At 41.7% G+C, this 21,818-nt stretch overlaps 2 protein-coding genes across 13 annotated transcripts in view; one reads left to right on the top strand and one right to left on the bottom strand.

Moving 5' to 3' along the window:
• Positions 1-41: 41 nt before the first annotated feature.
• LOC103822106 (NADH-cytochrome b5 reductase 2) lies at positions 42-6,738 on the top strand. The gene is made up of 9 exons (XM_030240401.2): positions 42-174; positions 282-428; positions 1,060-1,132; positions 2,179-2,285; positions 3,269-3,398; positions 4,078-4,161; positions 4,678-4,763; positions 5,292-5,391; positions 6,297-6,738. The coding sequence occupies exons 1-9, from the start codon at positions 160-162 to the stop codon at positions 6,467-6,469; spliced, it is 915 nt and encodes a 304-aa protein (XP_030096261.2). The 5' UTR covers positions 42-159; the 3' UTR covers positions 6,470-6,738.
• A 36-nt stretch (positions 6,739-6,774) lies between these two features.
• Positions 6,775-21,818, bottom strand: part of PPFIBP2 (PPFIA binding protein 2) — a 97,274-nt gene continuing 82,230 nt past the window's right edge. For 11 of the 12 annotated variants that reach the window (XM_018921988.3, XM_018921986.3, XM_018921992.3 and 8 more), the window contains 14 exons: positions 21,434-21,494; positions 19,869-19,910; positions 18,088-18,232; positions 16,016-16,154; positions 15,256-15,384; positions 14,611-14,761; positions 14,347-14,458; positions 13,775-13,863; positions 13,082-13,204; positions 12,357-12,482; positions 11,392-11,580; positions 10,827-10,997; positions 9,226-9,291; positions 6,775-8,553 (listed from right to left, as the gene is read on the bottom strand). In XM_018921988.3, coding sequence (XP_018777533.2) covers positions 8,482-8,553; positions 9,226-9,291; positions 10,827-10,997; positions 11,392-11,580; positions 12,357-12,482; positions 13,082-13,204; positions 13,775-13,863; positions 14,347-14,458; positions 14,611-14,761; positions 15,256-15,384; positions 16,016-16,154; positions 18,088-18,232; positions 19,869-19,910; positions 21,434-21,494 — 1,615 coding nt within the window. In that variant the 3' untranslated portion in view covers positions 6,775-8,481. The other variant, XM_050974888.1, reaches the window with a different exon arrangement.

Below are 21,818 nucleotides of genomic sequence, written 5' to 3'. Positions count from 1 at the left end.
AGACCGCGCCTCCCGTAGTGCCCGGGGCCAACCCCGCCCTGCCCCAGGCGGGACCGGGAGGAGCAACCGGGAGGCGGGACCCGGGGAGGAACCCGGGGAGGAACCACGAGGCGGGGTCTGCGCGAGCCCGGTGCGGGGGGAGCTGCGGGCGAGGCCGCCATGGAGGCGTTTGCGGTGAGGGCCGGGACCGGGACCGGGACCGGGACCGGGACCGTGGCCGTGGCCGTGCCGTTCCCTCACGGCCGCCGTGCCCTCACCGCCTGCCCTTCTTCTCCTGCCAGGAAGCGCCTGTGGCCGTCGCCGTGGCCGTGGTGGCGGCGTCGGCTCTGCTACTGCTGCTGCTCCGAGGGACGGCGCGGAGGCCGAGCGGCCCCGTCACCCTGAAGGACCCGCTGGCCAAGTACCCGCTGCGGCTGCTGGACAAGGAGGTGCCTGGGGCTCTGGGGACATGGGGCATCGAGGGTCCGAGGGCAGTAGGTGCGCTGGCCTGGGAGGCTCTTGGCCGTGGGCTACCGCAGGGATCAAATCCCCATGGCAGGGAACGGAGCCGTCCAAGGATGGCTGTGCCCCCCGCAGCCACGCTGTGATGCCCCCAGGGTAGAGCAGGATGTGTAAAAGCCTTTATGGCATGTTTCCCGGTGCTTAGCATGTATGCATGCTGGCTGTGTTCCTCCCTCGGTTCCTCTCCTGGCTGCACCATGAGAAGCAAGCTCGGCAGCCGGAGCTGCTGCCCGGCTGTGTTGCCTGATCTTTGTCTACAAGCCTGCAGTGTGCTCACTGGCCTTGAGCACAGGGTTTCTTGGTTTTATCTATGTAAAGATGCTGTAGGGATTGTGCAGGCAAGCAAAGGTCACTCCTTGTGGAAGTAAAGAGGAGAAGACTGCTTCTGAAACTCCTGGTTATTTCAGCTTTGTTTTTCAAAGCCGTTTTCTGTATCCTTTCCCAGCATTTGGCTTGCATGCCAACAAAGAGCAGGTTTGCTGAAGCATATTGTGTTGAGTAGAGTTTGAAATTCAAAGTAGTTGTGATGCTGACCTCATTCGAACTTTGGTTTTTTAGGAAATCAGTCACGATACTAAGAAATTCAGATTCGGGCTACCCTCAACGAATCATATATTAGGATTACCTGTAGGTAAGTACTGTAAACAATTACTTGTATTTCTGGTTTCTCACAGTTCTTGGACTTCTGACTGTGAATTTAAGGCTCAGCAAAGCAAGGAGTTGAAAGCTGCATCTGAATGCTGCTGTCTCAGAGAGAAATGTCAGGTTTCCCAGAGGGGGGTTGTATTTCTGATATTTTGTGGGTGCTTTGTCCACTTGTGTGGTGTAGGTTAGAAATGGAGCAGTGAAACTGAACAAATTCCAACTCACTGATGGAATTTGTTACCAATCAGGATATAAGCAAGAGTGGATTTTTCATATTTCTTATTTGCATTTTACTTCCATCTGGTCCCCTCAGTCTATTGGCAATTGTCCTCATGCTTTTTGGCAAATACAGTCACACTTGTAAAGGAGAAAGGGGACGACTCTGCTGCCTGTGAGTGAGCCTTTCCTGTGCATGCACTTACCTTTGAATTACACACATTTCCATGCAACTTTATCTGGAGTTCTGTAGCACAAACTGCAACACTTCTTTCCTGTGCCTTGGAACACTGATAGCACTGAACCTTGGACCTTGAATCAGTAAAAATCTGTGCAGGGGAAAGTCTCTCTCTGATCTGCAGATCTGTCTCTGTTTGTTCAGCACTGTTTGGCAGTTCCCTGAGCTGTATGGCAGTGTCAGGGTCATCCCATTCCATGCTCTGAGCATGTCCTTGCATGCTGCCTGTTTTTCTCCAAACTCTCTTCTGGCTAGTGTGGGAAAGAGTAATGGAATTAACTAGACAAATGGTAAACCAGCTGAGATGTGTTCTGCAGTGCATGTGTTTATCCAGATTCATTCTTAAGAATTTAGGAACAAGGTTCTGAAACTGTATTGCTTCCTGGGAGATGCCTGCTTTGTGCTGAAAAAAAAGAGAAGAAACTGAATGTTTCATGAAGCATTTATTGGCAAAGATTTCCTCTGTCATTGCATGTGTTACACATGCAGGTTACACACAAGCAGCTTGCAATACCTGTCTTTCTGTCTTGTCCTCCAGGGATGAAAAAGAATTACAATCTGATTATCTTTCTCCCCAGGCCAGCATGTTTACCTTTCTGCAAAAATCGATGGGAATCTGGTGGTTCGAGCCTATACCCCTGTTTCCAGTGATGAAGCAAAAGGTTATGTTGATTTAATTATAAAGGTAAATTTTGGTTTCCTTTAATAGAGATAAGTTGCTAACTGGAAGGAAGACAAGCACTTCATTTTAGTGAAATAGTTTGCTTTGATTTAGTAATCAAATTTCATTGTCCTTCATTCAAATTTTATTAAATTTAATTTTCATCAAATCTCATGTTTTTCAGATAGGGTGACTGCATGGCAAACAACTCATTGCCCTTGAATAGTAAGTCGTATCCTGTGTATCGGCTGTGTGGCACTGCAGGATGGCAGAGGAAGAGTAGAGGGAGGAGAGAATCATTTCCCTGGCAATACTTTGGGAATTTCCCTAATATCTTTTACTTAGCAATGCATGGATACTGATTTCTCTCCCTCTAGATGCCTGTGCTGCTGCTACTGCTTAATGCAAACAGCTCTGAGCAGAAAACAAGTCACACAAGGGAAATCCTTTAAGCTAGGGCATGCAGGACTATCTGATCCCAGGACTTCTGTATTTCCTAATCCTTTCCTATGATATAGGTTGTCCTTAGGCAAAAATCCAGGCTTTTTAAAAATTACTTTTTGCATGTTCTATTCTTTGTGTTACAAGGGTGGTGAATTGTTATGAGCTGCTTAATGCTGCTTATGTGCTTTGAAAGCTGAAAAAGCTGTTGTGTGACTAGGAAAGGTTTAGAAGGAAAAGATGCAGCAATGCTGTTTTCAGAAGGAACAGCTACAAAAATGGGGTGACATAAGGCAATAGTGAAATGAGGGCAGCAGTACATAATCTGCCTGCCACTCATCCCTGTTATCCTGGCTGTTTGCAGGTAGCAGAGGGACATGTGCCCAGTAGCACATTTTACTTATTTTGGCTGTTTCCTGTTGCAAGGCTCAAGAGATAACTGAGAGCAAAGAATTGCTTGGATTTATTTCTCAGATGTTGAATTTCAGACCTGTGGAATTGTGTTCTGAAGGTAGTATCTGCAGGAAAGTTAGTGGTTGATAATGTGAAAATAACTGTTCCTACAGGTCTACCACAAAAATGTGAACCCCAAGTTTCCAGAAGGTGGGAAGATGTCCCAGTATCTAGATAACATGAAGATTGGAGATACCATTGATTTCAGAGGGCCAAATGGACTCCTGGTCTATAAGGGGACAGGTACTGTGACAGAAAGGTGGGAGAGCAAAAGGGAGGTATTGGTTATTTTCAGAGGTATTTCATAAAACTTGACAGCTGTAGAGAATTTTTGGGTTTTTTTAAAGTGGAAAAGAGGAAAAACCACCATTCCTAGACTTGACCATGAGCCTGTCAGAGTTGGTATGATGGTAAAGAGTACTTTGTGTATGGAGTAACTGATGAGTGTCTCACTCCTGGGACTATAAATCTGAAAAAAATTGCTATTGCATTATATGACTGAGAAGTGTGCACTGGAAATAAAATACCTCAGCTATTCATATGGAGGGTGATGCTCCAGATGCTTCTCAAGCAAGTGAGATTGTGGCTTAAAATGTCCTCTGAGAATCTCAGTGCTGTTACTGAATAACCAGCTAACTGAGAGCCAGCTCCGTTTCATAATTAAAACCAGGTCTGAGTTGACAAGTGAAAGATTTTGCACTGCTCTTGACTGAGAGGGGCTGTGCACTTAAGTCTCACTTCAGAATGCTCAGCACTTCTCTGGATGCTGACCTTTCTCCTGGTGACTCTGTCTTAGCAGAAGGGAGGGTTTTCCAGACTTTTTTTTAATTACTGATCACCTGCGGTAATTTATTACCATGGAATTTGTGTCCATGTTTGTTTGGAAGCTAATGTACCTATAGGTTTGGAATATTTCTTCTAGGTACCTTTCTTATCAAGCCTAATAAGAAGTCTGAAGCAGAGAAAAAGTTTGCAAAGCACCTTGGGATGATAGCTGGAGGAACAGGTAAAACGAATCCCATCATGTGGGTTGTCTAGAGAATGAAAATGTTTTTTGGATATATGTGAGAACTACCATTGTACTTTAGTAGCAGAGTATTCACACCTGCATTTCTTTTCATTAATTTCTTTTCATGGTGGCAACACTGAGGCATCCCAGTGGTTTGAGCTCAGTCCTGGGGAGTGGCAGCCTGAGGGTTTAAATCCTAATTTACCTTGTGATCTCAGAGAACTCACTTCATCAGTGGCAAAAAGAATTTTAAGAGAATGTCTTGAGAGGTAAAATTATGTGATGGAGAATCCTGACGAGAAAAGTCCTGCATACAAGAATTGTGGGTTTGTTCTGGAACTGTTTGTCATAATAGAAACCCCCAATCTCTGCATTCCCTGTGGATTAGAAATCCAGAGATGTTTAGCCCTGTGCAGACTGAGATCCCATTGAAGACTAAAGGGAGGCAGCATTAACAGTGAAACTGTAGCTGTGGAAAAAAATACCCACTTTAGCCATTTTGGTTTTTAACAGGAATAACTCCCATGTTGCAGCTGATCCGTCAGATCACAAATGATCCTAAGGACTCCACAAAATGTTACCTCCTTTTTGCTAATCAGGTGAGTGTTCTGACCCATCTGTTTGTTCTTCTTTAATAGCCTACTTGGTTTTGCTGGCCTCTGAGCTTTTTAAACTGATGTCCCATGTTTCATACTCTTTCACACTTAGCTGTCTCCTCATAGTTTCACTGAATTCCTACATTAGGGAGTAAATACAGCAACCATATCCTGATCCCTGTGCTCATCTTAGTCCTCCACTAATCTTTTTGTACAGCTAACCTTCACCATGCTGGTCCCAGGGACATTTGCCAGGGTCAGGGACAAGTCCAGCTCGTTGTGATCTTAGCCTGGATTAAAAAGTTGTTCTAATTGCCATCTTTAGGACTGTGTTTAGGTGGCTGCTAAGTCTCACAATTTGTTGTTCTTTACAGAAGCCTTTAATGATAATAACTATCATGGAAGGGGAAAAATATCAATTACTTCCTTGATTTACATAGTTTTTATCATTGCATTTGTTGTGAATGGCAGATGAGCTCCCAGCAGAGGGGTCCTGGGATGGTTTGGAGCTAATCAGCACTCATTTTGCAGACAGAAAATGATATATTGCTGAGAGCTGAGCTAGAAGACATTGCCAACAGGCATCCTGAGCAGTTTGTGTTGTGGTACACCCTGGACAGACCTCCAAAAGGTAGGGACACATGGAAATGCCTTTGCTTATCCCTGTCAAAGCTTCACTCATGCTCAAGGGGACAGCAGAGTCATGTCAAGTGTTCTTGTGTTACACTTTGAAACTCCTCAGAAACAAGGAGGAGGGCCTTAAGCCAGGTGGGCCTTAAAAAGTGGGAACTCATTAACCTCATTTGGGTCAGGTGTGTTAATCAGTGCATCTTTTCATGTATTCCAGTTTTTGGAGTTTCCATCAAAAGTTCAGCTCTGTTTTGGGCTATCTCCCAAATCAGGTTATGTTAGCATGTTGTTGGCACTTAATTGTTTAATACCTGTAAATATTATCTGCACATCTTTGTTTTGCAGCAGCTCCAGATGAGATTGTGGTGAAACAGGGCTGCCATGTGTATGGATTAAGCATCATTTTCCTTCTTGGCTCACTTCAAATGGCAGATGCATTCAATAATACTATTGCTTGAAATAATTAAGCATTTCTTTCCTCTTTTAATTTGTTTTCTCTTGTCACTAAATGACATGGCAGAGCTTTTGTTGCCATTAAATTTTGTCACCTCACCACTCCATCTCGAAAAAAAAAAAAAAAAGGTCTCAATACCTCTCTCTGCCACTGGGTGACCCCACTTCACTGGGAAAGCTTCACTCTTCCTGTTTATTCCTACCTGCTCATTTCTTTTAAATTTTGTAATGTATTGTTTTAAGACCTCCATGTCTTATCAACCAAATCATTATCTACCTGCTTGTTGTCCCTGTGGGAAGGGGATCACTAGGTTTGAGCTGAGTGAGAAATTTAACCCTTCCTGGCTTGCAGTGATGGTGCCATAACTTGATTCTCTAGCTACTCAATGAGGTTTAAAGAGGTTTGAGCCTGTACAGAGATTCAGAGTAATTGAATTAATTTCTTTGTTGCAGACTGGAAGTACAGCTCTGGCTTTGTCACTGCAGAGATGCTGAAAGCCCACCTGCCTCCCCCTGGCAGTGAGACCCTCATTCTCATGTGTGGGCCTCCACCAATGATTCAGTTTGCCTGTCAGCCCAACCTGGACAAGCTTGGCTATCCCAAGAGCAGTACATTTGCTTACTAACACTGATGTCACCTGATACCTTTTTTGGAACTACTGCATATTTTTCTACAGGAACAGTTGATGTGCAACTGTGCAGCAGTTGTGTGTATGTGTTTTTTAACATCTTGATGTTATTTCTGTGGTTTATAACTTCGTAATTACATTGCGTGTTTTAATACTAAGAAGTTGAGAAGTCATCTTGAATTGTGTGGGAGTTAGTCTTACCTCTGGAATTAGTATAAAATATTAATTCTGAGGAGAAAAAAAATAAAGATGAAATGTCATCCACATGAATTTGTGTTAAATCATTCCACAGTCAGCAAAAGAGAGGGGGACATTCAGAATTTATTCATAACACTCAAAAAATAAGCATTTATACCAGTGTTACACTAATTAGGACTTCATACTACATATATTTAAAAGAAGAATCAACTGTTTTGTGGATTGACTATTCACAGCCAAGTTAGCACAATGCCACGCTGAGTTGTAAATACAGTTTTGAAAGAAAATATGAAGTATTGTGTTTGGAATATCCTAGGGCAGCTGGAGCAGCCAATCCTATTTGCAGTGCCGTAATAAGTCTGTTGGCTAATTGACCTGACAAAGTATTTTAAATGCCCATGGTACCTGAGCTGGTCACTAGCACTGACTGCATTGCCAGACTGGTACAGTTCATAGATTTTATTAAACATTAGTAGTTTGCTGATGCATAGACTTATTTTTCATTTTTCTGAATTTTTTTTTCAGTTTGCAGTGATTGAAAAGAATTTGCCTTGATTTTACCACTGTGGACAATCAAAACCTATGTTTATCTTCTTACACCTGACCATACAGTGCAAGGTCTGTCATGAGAGACTGGTGAAGTGAGGACCGGGGTAGATCATCTGTAAAAAGCACCCCAGTTCTCAAAGAGCCCTTGCTGCATCCTGTGGCCAGCCCTGGAGCTTCCCTCTTTCTTTAGGAGGGTTGTGGCTGGCAGTGACCTGCCCTCAGGCTACACTGCAATCTAAAGCAACACCTGCAGCCAGCAAGGCGAGAGTAATGCAAACCAGCCCTGTAGAAAGTACTTTTCCTTACAATTAAGGAGATTTTTTTTTCCTGCTCTTTATCTGTTTACTAAGAGAGCTTGTTAATAGTTCATTAATACAGGAGCTGTACATGTAAACAAATGCCACAAGTAACTGGTGCTGTAAAGGTGACAACTTCACCCTCAGCCCCTCAAAAAGTGAGAGAATACTTCCCTCTGATGCAGTCTTGTCTGGCCCAGTACAGCAGTAAAAGATTTATTTTTTCAGGTGTTTTAAAGAAATAAATCTTTGTTTTATTCTGGTACTTTCCTGGTGGTCTCAGAGTTACAATTTCCTGCTGCAGTTGTTTTTGCCTTAGGTAAAGATTTGTGAACAACGCAGCTTGTCATCCTAATAAAAGCAAGGGCTGGATGGACAGTACTATGTTCCATTCTTCCCATCCTTCCCAAGTCAGTGAACTGACTTGGGTAAAGAGAGGGCAGGACAAGTGCCAGTGAAAGGGAGGAGAGATTGAAATCCTTTCTGGGGACCAGTCTGGCAAGACCACAGGAGTGAATGAGCCATTACTGCTACTCTCACCAGCATCCAGCTGAATTCCAGGTAGCTCTGATTAGCCCCTGTGGTACAATTATGTGTTAATGATTCCTGCACTACTAGTTAATTATAAAAATAAAAATTACAAAAGGTCTTTCACATGACAGTACATTAACATAGCATGTAAAAGTCAACTAAATGAAAGGACAAAGCATTGCCAGTCTTGGCTTTCCAGACTCTGGATATGAGTCCCACTCCTCTCCCAACTCCTGTTTCCTATTACATGATGTGGGAAAACAGCACAGAGGAGAGTTACCTGTAAGCTGTGGCTACACTGACAGTAGGAAATGCTAGGTGTGAGGTGGCAGTGGCAGAAAAGAGGTAAAGCTTTCCTGCTCCACGGCGTCCAGCTGCTCCTGGCCACTCCTGCAGGCGTGAGGTACGAGCAGTGATCTTGGTCCTGCTGAAGCATCATCTCCAATCTTCAAAGGTGGGTGTTAAAAACCTGCTGTCATTCAGCATTTCATCCTGGCTCAGCAGTGTCTGTAAGAGCAGGATGGGAAGGACTGAGGGTGTTTGGTGAGACGCCTGTGCTCCCAGAGAGCCAGCTGCAAAGAGCTCAGGATCACAACACAGGAGGTGAGAGCCACACACAATCAAAGGGAATTTCTTCAATACAGCTTTAAATAAACTTTTTTGCGTGGGGAAACTTCTAGAGATTTTGTGTCTGGCATGCAACTCAACTACATTTCATAATTCTTCATTATGTTGTCCAGTCACTTATTTTTTAATGTATTGGCTTCTGTGGAATGAAGAAGCAAAAGTGAGGTGTTTGGATTTGCACAGAGTTTTAGCTCATGTAAAAATTCAAAACTCTGTACCTATTCCTGGCTGCTGTGACTGAGGTGGTGGTTACCTGTAAAATTTCGAAGAACTGTTTTCATCTAAGGGGATGAATATCTGTCATTTTGTCAAAGAGACAGAAGAGTTCAAGAAAACAGGCCTAAATGAAGCCTAATTTCTAGAGCAATTTAAAAGCAAAAGCAGGGATTGTTTTCTGGGTTTTTTTTTTGACTGAATGTGCCACCAGGCTGTAAAGAGATACTTAACAAGAAGAGAGACCCACTTTTCATTACCACCAGCAATGACCAACTTTCAGTGAGTTTTAGCAGAGCACCTGGGTGACTTTGGAACAAGAAAGGAACCAGTACTTACCGTGAGGTGGGTTATGCCTTGGGAAAGAGCCCCTATTTGCTTTACTGTGCCTTCTGAGTGTTCCATCTGTAAAAGCAGTCAGCAACTAGTTCAAATCAGACAGCATGTGCAATTTTATTCACTCTACATGCAGCTTTGGGAGGGATCTGTGCCTGGACAAATGAAGTTGGGGTAAGTTGAAAAGCTCTTTAACAAAAATGCCTCCGTGCTACAAGGTATGTGAAAATGCATTTAGTGATAGGAAGAGTGGATCCTGATTAAGAGAGATTGATTCCATTTAACTTGACCTTTAATTCACAGAAAAAAAGAAAAAGCTTAACCAATACTATCAATGAAAAGTAGTATTTTTAAATAGTCTGACACTACTTATTTCTGGTAGGCTTTCAGAGGCAAGAAGTTCTTGATACAATCCTGCCTCTTATTTCATAGGAATGTCACCAGTTCTAGGGCATTGTGATTTCCTGTGTGGGCCACATGCTCAGAAGTCATGCTTAATAGACACACCATGCTTCTAGAGAAAAATCCAGTCTTTCTGTCATGCTTGAACAACTGCACAGTGCAAGTTTTTGGCTCAAAGTTAATGCATTCCCTCACAGCTCCTAGCTGAGCAAGTGGACATCCACACTCACAGTCAGTCTTTGGTATTCTCCCTGTTTGGAAGCAGTACATCGAAAAAGACCACAGTTAGCCAGTGAACACAAATGAGGTGTTAGATGCACTGAACCATGCAAATGAAAAGATTACCTGCACAGTTAGTCTTTTCAGTGTTGTGACCATTCTCGTATCAGGCTTTAACTGTTTTTATGTCACTGGAGAAAGACCAGTTTACTCCAGCTGCCTCTGTGTGGCTCTTGTGTGCTGCTGAAGTTCACACAAGGCTCCAGGAGTGCTCCATTTTTCAGGGTTTACATCCCTTTACACAACAGCAAAGTTGAAATAAAATTTGATGGTTTTTATCATCATTTCTCTGTATGCTGTCTAGACAGTTTCATTCACAAGTTCACTACTACATTACAAAAGTGAATTAACTATTGGTTTATTAATAATTTGTTCATTGCTGATGCATTGTCTTCATGTATATTATCTAAGCAGAACTACTCCCCACTGTACACCATGAAAGAAAAATTCAGTTGGATTTTCTGATTACTGTCTGTTAAAAAATACAATCCAGTTGTACTTTAATATAACTCAATAGCTTTGTACAAGTTTGTCCGAATGAATTTATTACATTAAAAACCACCCATAATAAAGATAATGAAAAAAAATAATGTGCCATACTAAAATTATGAAAGCTAGAAGTACAAAAGTCTTATGTTTCCTGCAACCACACCCTTGACTGACAAAATACCTCGATCTTCAGAGTGTAAAGGTGTCATAGTCCTGAAAAAGGGCTTGAGGATGGATGAGATTATTATGATGTTGATTAAAAAAACCCCAACATTCTTAGTCTGGAACTTTCCAGTGTCCACAGCCATTACTTTTCTCTGTGAGTTCATGCGGATGTAGCAAAGAGTTTGTTATAGGGGAACATTTGGTTATTTGCAAGCTTTGGAATGCATGGAGAGGATGAGATGAACATGGCATCAGTCTGTCTGTCCCACCTGATCCAGTTCCCTGTCAGTGAAAGGACTAAGTCCTTTGTAGCCACCATAGTTTTTCGAAGTACCATTCGTAGCAGCTGGGCTTGTATCCACAGGACAAATGTAGTCTGTTGATTCGTCAAACTTCTTTTTCCTTAAGTTTCCAAAATGTGAAAATCCAAGTTTCTTTGGCTAAAATAAGGAGTCAACACAAGTAGTTTGAGTAAAACAAGTAAAGTTTTTCTGTAAGCATTCAAAATCCTCCCCTTTTTCGATTACTGCTATACCCTGGTCATTCAAGAGCATAGATTCTGAATTAACTGCATTTGTTCTCAAACTGGAGTTCCAGTGGATGTAAAATGCATTTGCATGATGGTCCTTCTAAGGAAAGGCAGAACAGATTGCTTTGTTGTTTTCAAAACCTGATTGAAACAGATACATAGCAAAAGGTCTGGTATCTAAAATCAAGGGAAATTTAGCACTCCTAGAATTCACCTCTCCCTGCCCATGTTTGTTCCTTACTTTCTTTGGAATTCAGAGTAGAGAAGTCTGACACTGACATCTCCTTTTTGACAGCAGTACCTACCCGAACTTTGGCAGTGGTGGTCAGAGGTGTGTATGCTGCTGACTCCATGGTTTCTCTTTTTTCTTGTTGTGCCTCTGGTCCAATTAACACGTTAAAATTGGTGGTGAGGTGGCGGCGCAGGAGGGTCTTTTGGGGGGGGATGTTCAGGAGCATGGCCAGTGTGTCACCATTGAAGCGAGGTTCCAGAATCTGGGAAAAGGGCAGGATGTTTACTTTTTATATAAATATTTGCAATAATAAACCACTACAGTGCTTAGCAGAGGATTTCTCACTAAGTACCTGTTCACATTTGACCTTTTATAGCTCACTCATGATACTAGGGTTTGAATGGGAAATACCTGAAAGGAGCCAAGAAAAAATGCTGATGAGCGTGATCAGGCAAATATGTGTTTATATTTATCATCAAACCATACATTTGTTTGAGTTGAACAAGTTTCTTTTCAGAATTTTCTGCTCTGCTCAGGGTTAAAACTTAATCTTAGTAGGATTTCTACTGTTGCATTTTTGCAAAAATTCTACAGCAGTAGAATCATGGTATTTTAGAACCCTGACATTACTGAGCTGCAAATAGTTCTGAATGCTTTGAATAAAAAAAAAGTCATTTCCTGACTGCTGTGATTTCAGGGTGTTTTTTTAGCATGGCTCAGAGTTCTGGTAAATCACTCAAAGAAACACTCAGGGATGCCTTATCAAAAAGCAGTTGAGGTTTCCTTTTCTGTGCTGCTGTCATACACTTGTGCAGAGCTCAGCTTTGATTACAGAAAGTGTTTTAGCTGTTCCTTTTTCATTTTAGCTTTCTTTTGTAAAACAAAGACGCATGGATCAGACAAGGAGTCTCCTTAGAAGGCCTGATCACACTGTCACATTGTAGATATTTTTGTTTCTTTCAGCTTGATGAACATCAGACAAAAGATGGTTTATATTACAGCCTGTCAATTTCCAAAAGTGAAATGGTAAATTCTTACAATCAGGCCCCCGTGCACGCCGCTGCCTCGAAGGTTGGGTGCATATTCTGCCAGATCCACTGATCTGAGCCATTCCATCACCCTGTGGTTGGACCACTGCACCACGTCGGAAGGAGACACGTTGTTCTGTTGGAGAGACCACAAAAGGTGATGACACCACAGCCTGCACTGTCTGAGTGCACACACCGTATCTCAGCTCAGATAAAAACAGCCTCCCTCCTCTTCCTCCAAGGGCACTTGTTCTTCCCTGACTGAGGGACTGTTTCTCTTCAGGCCCCTTTCAAGCAGTTTTTGCTGAGATGGCAGACCTGGTCTCATACTGATGAAACCCCATGTGTAGCATCAGGAAGTACAACAGCAGAGCTTACAGATTACAGGGATAAAAAGGGAACATTTGACAACAGCGTTATTGACAGTGTTTAATGCTAAGAAAAAACTGCTTATCAGGTAAAACCTTACAGATTTTAAAAATGAGGTCAGGCGAAGACAAATCATTCCAAATTATTCTCTTGGAAGATGAATTGACTTTTTTCCACTATGCAAGCAACTTCTGAAGAGAAATGTATGAGATTCAACTAATAAGTGGCATAACTGCTGCTTTAGGTGCAAGTACCTAGAAGCAATGATTCTGTTGTATCACTGTATACTGCTGATTTTCCATCCCTTTTGGCTGGGACCAGGTTATTTGTGCTTGCTTAAATTAATTTATTTCAACATTCTTTTACCTCCTCAACTGGCCTCCTACGCAGACAGTGGGGATTGAAGCTGTTGACATGCAGCACGTGAATGGCACATTTAATACTCAGGTGATGCAGCTGACTGGTGACTTTCAGGAAGAGAAGGTCATTCTGTGAAGGAGAGAGACTTTCAGGTGGCACAGAACACACATCAAAACAGAGAGAGTTTAAATTTGCTGTGCAGTTTTATGTAACACTACAGTAACTGTGGTTTAGGGAAGATGAAAGTTTAAAGAAGGTTTCCAGGCCTTAATTATCCAGACTTGGGCAGGAGAATGGGAAGAAAAGCGTGTCTGTGTGTGGCTCATGGTGTGCTGTGGATGTGGTCAGAGCTGTACAAATCACTGGATTTTCTGCTGTTACTTTGGTGAATATTTTGTTAACTTGGTGTGGAGAACAACGAGCTCCACAGGTTACATGTAAAACAGGTCATTTTACTTTTAATTGTGGTGTGATACATGATATTGAAAGAAGGACTTTGCAGAAGTTAGCCCTAACATGACTATTTTATGGACCTTAGGAACAAATTCCATGCACTAGACAGCACAAAGGAGTTATTACTGGCACTATCTCTGTCTTGCAAAAATTCTTTAACTGCTCACATTCAAAGGAAAATTTTAAAAGTTTTTGCTTATTCAGAAGTTAAAATTGGTAAAACTTAGGAAAAAGGACTGTACTTACCACAGTTAAGTACTGCAACATCCTCCCATCTACTCTGGATTCATGAAACTGGTCTTTGTACTGAGGCAAGCCAATGTCATCAAGCCACCCTGCAGATATGAGAGCAACGAGAAACCAAATCCAGATGGGTGAGAATGAAGCCCCTCTCCCCTTTTGCCTGGCCCGGCTTCTTTTGAGACATTCAAGTGGCTCATTCTACCTGTTCCCCTTTCCTGAGGACAGCCTCTTGCCAGCAGCCTGAAAGCAATTCCCTCCAACCAGCTTTGTCCACAGCAGCCCTGTGATATTTGATTTTACAACACGTGATGCAGCACATTTTCTGCAGCACAATGGAGCCCTTCCTAGCCTGAGCCCACTCATTTGATTTCTGACAGGGCTCCCTATGGAAGAACATACCACAAGCTGTATGTTTGGATGTCAACAGCAACACAAAAATCCTCAATTCTTCTATGGGGAAACTTGGTGCTTTTTAAAAGGTGTTTGGTAACTGTTTAAACATGAATCAGGCTGCCCTGTCAGAGAGGTGGGAGAAATTCCTTCCCAACCAACCCCGGGAGAGTCCAAACACTTACGTGTCACCCAGATATGGTCAAGTTGTGCAGACTTCTCATCTTGTTTTGCATTTATAGCTTTAATGGCCAAAACCAATTTCTTCCTGTGCAGTGGATGCTTTATTCCCATTTCCTGGAACAAGAAACATTAACAAAAAGTTTGCCCTGCCTCTGGCTCCTTTCCTCACATGAGGTAACTATGAAAATTCATACTGTGGATTTCAGAAAGGTAGAGCCAATGGTTTGGTGGGACAGAACCAGCAAGTGGAGGGAAGCAGTGATTACCTTTTCCATGTCCTGAGGTGTGGCAGTTAACAGTGTGTGGCCTGATGTCACCCACTGCCGGGCAAAAATCACATACTGGCCCAGGCCAAAGTCCTCCAGCCAGTTACAAACTCTTTCAGTGCTCCACTGAGCAAAGGGGGCATTGTGGTCGCTGAAAAGCACAAGAAACATCAGGAAAATCTTAAAGGAAAGAAGGAATTGTCCATATTGGAAAGCTCAGGGTGTGCCAGAGGCAGCACAGCAGCAGATCTGTTAGGGTGCTGTGTTCTGGGGTGTCCTGGGAATTTGGCAGCCCAGCCACAACCTGCGAACAGCTGCAGGCAGATAAGAATTTCCCATCTTCTGTTTGCAAAGAGGGAAAAGAGAATTGCTGAATCCTCATCATTATGCAGATAAGGAGGTAATTATTATCCTTGTTCTTTAACAAGGCAAAATTTCTGACACTCCACCAAGCAGCTGCAACTTGCAGCTGGAGGAGTGCAGGCAGGGGATGACTTTGCTACCAGGGAAATTCTTTCCAGCTGTTGTGGAATTCCACAAGTATTCCTGAAATACTTGGGCAAAGTCTCCAAGAAGAGGGTTTGGCCGTTGGGCACATTTAACGGCACCAGGCTGTGCCGGGGCAGGAGGAGGAGGAGCTGTTACCTCTTCTGGCCTTTGGTGTCCTTGGATCGGGATAAGCGAGGTCCAGCTGTTGCCCGGAGACCTCCCCTCCGGAACTCTGCCAGCCCCAGGTCGTCTGCAGGGAAGTTACCTGACTGAGTTCTTCGAATTCTTGCAAGACAAGAGTGCCACGACAGGACTGTTAGCTGCTGACAGAGGATGTTTGTTCTGCATGGAAACTACAGTGACAACTGACAGCTCTGTGGATCTCCCTGGAAACTGCAATTGCCAAATTCCAGAGGCAGCTGAAGGAGTTCTAGGAAATTCAGTCTGGACCTAGCTCTGGAGGAAAATAAAGGAGCTCCACAGAGCAGCTGTAACACTTTGATCTAATTAATAATGTAGACTTGGAAATGGCTGCTGTTGCTGAAGCAGATCAAGCGGACATAGTGCACTTTCTGTTCCTTCTGTTTTTCCTTTTTTCTTTTTTGCCTAGTGTCTTTCGTAATGAGCAAATTGCTACAATTTAATTTTTCATGGCTAATAAAACTGCTGGCATGCTAAATTAATAGCATTAAGATGACAGCAGTGCCTTATTTCTTTCACCAGCATGATGCTGTGAACACTCCCAACATTTTTTCCACCCCCCTGTGTACATAAGGACACACCTGTGCAATCCCAGAGCTGCTTTTGCTCCCCAGATTTTAGTTTATTCTTGCTATAGATAATTGTAGATTTTACTGGGAATTCATTCTCAGCTGAAATGCTTTGACAGTGAATAAAAAAAAAAAATAGACCTTACTTTCCCCAGATTTTCTTGATCCCTTTTGGACTCTTTCTGTTTTCTGGAGCCCATGGAGATTGTGGACCTGAATCCATTCCCGAAGAAAGAGGTGAAAGGTCATCCGAGACCGCTGTACCATCCATGTTCTCTGTTTCTCCTGGGTTAAGAACAGCAATATAGTCACATTTTATACTCATTATTGATTCAGTTGCTGTCTGGGAGGCTGATGTTTAAATGCAGGACATGATACAAAAGTAGAGATACCTATAAAATCATTCTATTTTGTAAAAAAACCCAAACATGCTCAGAAGGTGAAAAAACAGCTGGACATTTGATTAAAATAAAAAAAAAAAAGAAGAAAATAATAAAACATTGGGTAAAATAATTCTGTTAAATAATTCTTTTATTTCAGTCTTTTATATTTAACTACATTATTTAAATTAATTGAAGGTCTTCTTGCCTGCTCTTAATACCTCAGCTCCTCCATCAAAATCAGTGGGAATTTTTCATAAATTCAGTGAAAACAGAATGAAACCAGGAATAAGTGCCATAAAAAAGAAAAAGAAACCCCATGTGAATGCCACACATCAGAAGCTATTACTTCATTTCAGTACTGCACATAAGGAGTTCAGTCCAGAGGGCCCAGCTGGGATTAGTATTTCATAGGGAAAGGGAGAGGGAAAGGAAAAAAACAAAGTAAGCAGCAAACTGAGTGTTAAAGTTGCATCTTGTTTGGATACAGTACCTAGCACGGGTGCACTGACACTCCTGCCGCGATCTTCAGTCATCCCAAGAAGCAGAAAGCCAGATGGAGAAGCAAAGAAGATACAAAACACCAGCAAAATAAAGTTACAGAAGGGCAGAGTAGTTAAGCTGAGCATTTAGAGCAGAAACTAAAAGCAAAAGAAGCAGTTATATATGGAAGTGAATATGCATTGGTGTGCACAAGCCCCAGGAACTCTGTACAGATCATCTGAAACAGGTAGGGATGGAAATGGATCTGTTTGGGCTTTCCTAACTATTCTTGGAAAGTTTCAGCTCTTAAAGCAAAGACTACAGAGCTCTACAAAGCCTGCAGATTATCTGAAATGAAGCAGTGGCTAAGATTACATCAAATTGCTCTGAAATACAGAATTGGAGGTGGAATGAATTCACTGCACGTGCAAAGAAACAAATCAACCTGCAGAAAAAATTCTCTTAACTCGGTGTACTTAAGAAGCCATTGCTTGTTTCTAGAAAAAGAACACTTTCCTTTTCAAGCTCACCCACCCTTGGATAATCCTGCAGTTAAAGACACTTCAGTATGGCTCATGCATTGCCTGCAAAGTTGCCATCACAGAAAAGCTCTTTCAAAAGCCCAGAATAATCACAACCTATTGCAACCTTGAAACTGCAGTGTGCTAGCAGCTTTACGGACCACCAGGCCTTAAAATAAACACACCAAAGAAAAAAACTACAGCCAAACAAAAAAAAAAAAACACTTTAACTTTTAGAGTGCAGGAAGACCAGAGTCACAAGGTTTACTCTTGTGCCCGAGCTCCCAAGCCCTTCAGTCCTAAAAATACCTGATCCTGTGCCTCACTCTTAACACCTTTTTGTCAACAAATCTGTGCTTAAGGTGCCACTGAAAATAAATTAATTCAGAATTCCACAGGGCTGTGGTTGCGGAATAGAAATATATATTTGTAGTTCCAAAACCCATGGATGTTTTTCTGCATGTAGTAAATTAAATTTTCACTAATGGGTCCCCCACAGCTAAGCAACCAACAGTGCTGATAGAGGGATTTTTACCCAAAATTTTCATGTTTTTGATGATTGTACAATGAAGTTTCAAGTGGTATTGTCAGGTGCAACAGAAAAAAACCCCCTCAAAATTGAACTCATCCCTCATTCTGCCAGGAGCTATGGGGCTATTTCTGGTATTTGTTAAAAAAAAAAAAAAAAAGAAAAATAGAAAAAAAGAAGTAGTAGGACATTCCCTAAGTGAACATCCCAGTGCATTGTTCTGGCACAGAAGATTCCACCCCGTGCTATGTCCCAGCCCCTCTCACAGTTTGGGTGTTCCCTCTGGGGGAGGCACAGGTACATACTCAGGCCAGGGATGCTGCTGTCATCGTTGTCACTGGTGCCACATCCCTCCAGGGAGCTGTACATTCCCTGCTCTCCGTTCTGCAGGGCTCGGGGCAGCTTTCCTGGCAGTGTTTGGTACTTGCTGCCTTTCCCCACCGGCTCACTCTGTTGTTTTTAAAAGAAGGAAAGATAAAATAAATACAAAATTCAAACTGCTCACAGCCTCTGTAATCTGTTACGCAATGTTCTTAAAGCTGAGAAAAAAGTCTGGTTCAAAATGACTCTACTCCCTGCAAGTTCCTGCTTACAGACAACTCAATTTAAACCCATCCATCAGCTGACAGTTTCCTAGCTAAGACACAGCCTTGCCTTCCCTCATCTGCTCCTCCCACTTCATCCACTCTGCACTGCTTTAAAATATATGTTAAGTATTACCTGGTTTTGCCATAAGAATTTTTCTAGCTGTCTCCCTTTCCTCCAGGACCCTGTCACTATTTAATTGTTTGATCTTTCCAAGGTCAACTTTGGTAGCACCAAAAATGTGTTTAGTTACTTCTCAGATCATTTTTTCTCCCCTATTTTCCACCAGACTTTCTCTGTTTCTGCCTCACAATTGTATTTCACTGGAATTCAACCCAAAAGTATTTGTACATCTCAAATTTCCGCAAATGTATTTCCTACCACCATTAATAACAGTAAAAGAATCAAAGCCAAAGTTAGGGTACAGAAATTTAACTTTTGTAAGGACAAAAATCTCTTTGCATAGACAGAAATGTAAATGTGAAATAATTTTTTTTAAGAATTATTGCTAAATGTAATTGCCAGTTCTATCACACAATTTAATTTTCCTTGCATTCAAGCGATATCTACTTAGGGCACCTTGCTCCTTTTACAAGGCTAGATGAAATGTTCCCGTAAATCTGATAGTTTTGAGCCTAATCAGTTTATTTTCCAGGAAAAACACATTTTTCACAGAAGTACTTTTGCCTACAGTTTTGGAAATGGCTTGTTGGGATTTCTTCAACACTGAATCCAGAGGAAAAGATGGACAAGCCAACACTGGGTGAAAGCTGCAGGACAGGGATGCTTTTTGAGACAAGCAGTGAACCTGCAGCTCCAGCTGCCATTATTAGGGGGAGTACATCCAATATGTGTTTTAGAATAAACTCCCACTGGGAAGTGTTTCAGTCTCAGAATGGAGGTTTCTATATTTGGAGGTTTGCCTATTTCCAGTGCAAAGTTTTTCCATAGGAAAACTTTGCACTGGAAATAGGCAAACCATATTTAGTACAGAGGAAAGTACAGTGTGCTCCTATTCAGTAACCCCACTCCAACAAAATAGTTTCAAAACATTGTCTGTGACAGGCTGATACATTAAAAATTCTATGAGACAACCAGTGCTTTATCTGTTCTTATTCCAAGGCCTAGAGGATTCTTTGGATACTACAACTGCAGGCCAGATTGCTCAGGTCCTCAACTCCTGCTCCTTTTTGGCAACTGCATGAGTACACCCTGACTTGTACGAAAAATATTGTAAGAGTAGAGAAATTGTGTCTTACATCAGCAGTGTGTATTCTGAGACTGACTGACCTCAGCTTCATGTAACAAGCTTCTAGATAAAAAGTAAAAAACCAAAACATTTCACTCTCAAATCTTGACCCCCTGTGTTGTTTGTAAGCACTAGAACTATGCAAACATTTTGAAGAGAAAAGGAATGCAAAATGCAAACCAGCCATACCATCACAGCACATCACACCACACCACACCAGAGAATTGTTAGGGAAGGTTGCAGTTAATATACCTCTTGTTCTACAACAGGCTGTGCTGGTTTTCCATCTATGTACTATGGAGTTTCAGGGAGGGCAATTTCAAAGTTTTGTGGAAAAAAGCAACAGACAAATGTTAGTATTAACAGACATACACAGAACATCAAATGTAGTCTTATTGCTATTGAGATGCTGCTTAATGTATGGACAATATATTACAAGGACATCTTAATTTAATTTCAATCCAATATTTAATACTAATTGTGTTTGTTCATTCCCCACTCAACAAAATTCCTGTTTGAGTTCTGTTGTGATCAAAGGAATTTTCAGGTTTCTGGGTGGTCCCTTAGAGTTGCTTTGAGCTGGGAACACAACAGCTGTTTAACAGACCAATATGAAAACAACTGACATAAAATAATACACACAATCCTGTATGGATTCAGCTGAAACCATAAAGAGCTCTGACAGAAACCAAGAGATAAAAATTCCTCCACAGTTAGGTCAGGGACACTGATGTGGTTTATTATTTTATTCTTGTTATTGCTGGAAGCAGGGGGACTTTGAGTTTTGAGCAAGGCAGAATAACTCCAGCATAAATGTGTAGGTCCAGCCTTATTACAGCACATCACAGAGACAAATTCAGATTTTTGGTTTAAGACAAGAAAATAACTAAAAGTTATGACAAAAAAACCTTTATCAGTTCTCCATGGAATGAAATGTGAGTTCTGATTTGTCCTGTGTGTGACAACAATCAAACAAATGCAGCACAAATTTCACAAATTTCATCCTACTTGGTCACTACCATCTGCAGCAATTCAAGAAATATATGAAAATATTTAAGAACATTTTTAAAAATTTTAGAACTGGAGCAATCATATGACTGGTATCTGGTTTCAGTGGTATTACTGGGTCTAGGTCAACTGGTATTAAGCCTAATTTGGGAACAGAAAAAAACAACAGTCTCACAAAGCAGAATTAAAAAAGTGTAGAAAAATGTCAGTGTACATAATGACAAAACAAGACTGTGGACCACAATGTAACGAGACTTTGCAAATTGGGAAGATTTATTCTGGAGTGGAATTAAAGCCCTTGAAGTGCTCCTGCTGGTTTAACTAAGGCAGCATCTCTGCCAACTTCAGGAATGCCTTTTGTATCAGAAAGCTCAGGGAAAACACTGTTACATGCACACACCCAAAAAGGATTCCTCTGTGGAAATACCCAGTCCCAACATTTAGCTACTTTCAGGATTAGCTGCCTTAATATTTTTTGGTGATTTGAAAGTAAAATATATTAAAAAACAAAACAAACTATAAACAAAATAATACTGCAGTTTAACAAAATGACTCCTCATTATTTCTTGCATTTCACTTAAATATTTTTCTCTCAGGGCAAAAACTGAATTTGAAGGTGTGTCCACATGGGTGTGTCAACCAGCTTAGAAATGGGGGTGAAAAAGAACCGGAGCTCTTTTAGGGCTCTTTCCCCACATACAGAGTTAGTGGTTGTTACTGAATGCGTAGCAAAAATAATATTTATATTTGATCTTTATCTTTTAGTTGTGGCATTAAACACCAGAAGCTGTGATGACAAATAAACCAACCTTTTCCAAGGATTCACTCTGTAAGTCTTCTAAACTACTGGACTTTTTTTTCTGCGGAACCCTTAAAAAGGCACAGGCAAAGAAGCAGCAGTCAATACAACACGGTTTGTTTGCATCTCACCAGTGTCTCATGCACAACAGCTGCATAAGTCACATAATGTCTGCATAAAACATAGATCAGAATTAAGATATTTGTTTATTTTATTGTGCTTTTAGTCTGAAAATTGAGAACAGCAAGAGATGAAGGCAGAAAGAGCAACAAGGCATCCTCTGACCAGCAGTGAAAGCAGCCAGGCCCCATGGGCAGCTGTAGCCTTGTTCCTCTAGATGATTTTAGAAACTCTTAACAAGCACAGCAATAACTGTGAGCAATGTGCAACCTTTA

This window comes from Serinus canaria, chromosome 5, assembly GCF_022539315.1.
Source record: "Serinus canaria isolate serCan28SL12 chromosome 5, serCan2020, whole genome shotgun sequence".
Taxonomy (NCBI): Eukaryota; Metazoa; Chordata; class Aves; order Passeriformes; family Fringillidae; genus Serinus; species Serinus canaria.
This window is presented reverse-complemented; position numbering and strand designations above follow the sequence as displayed.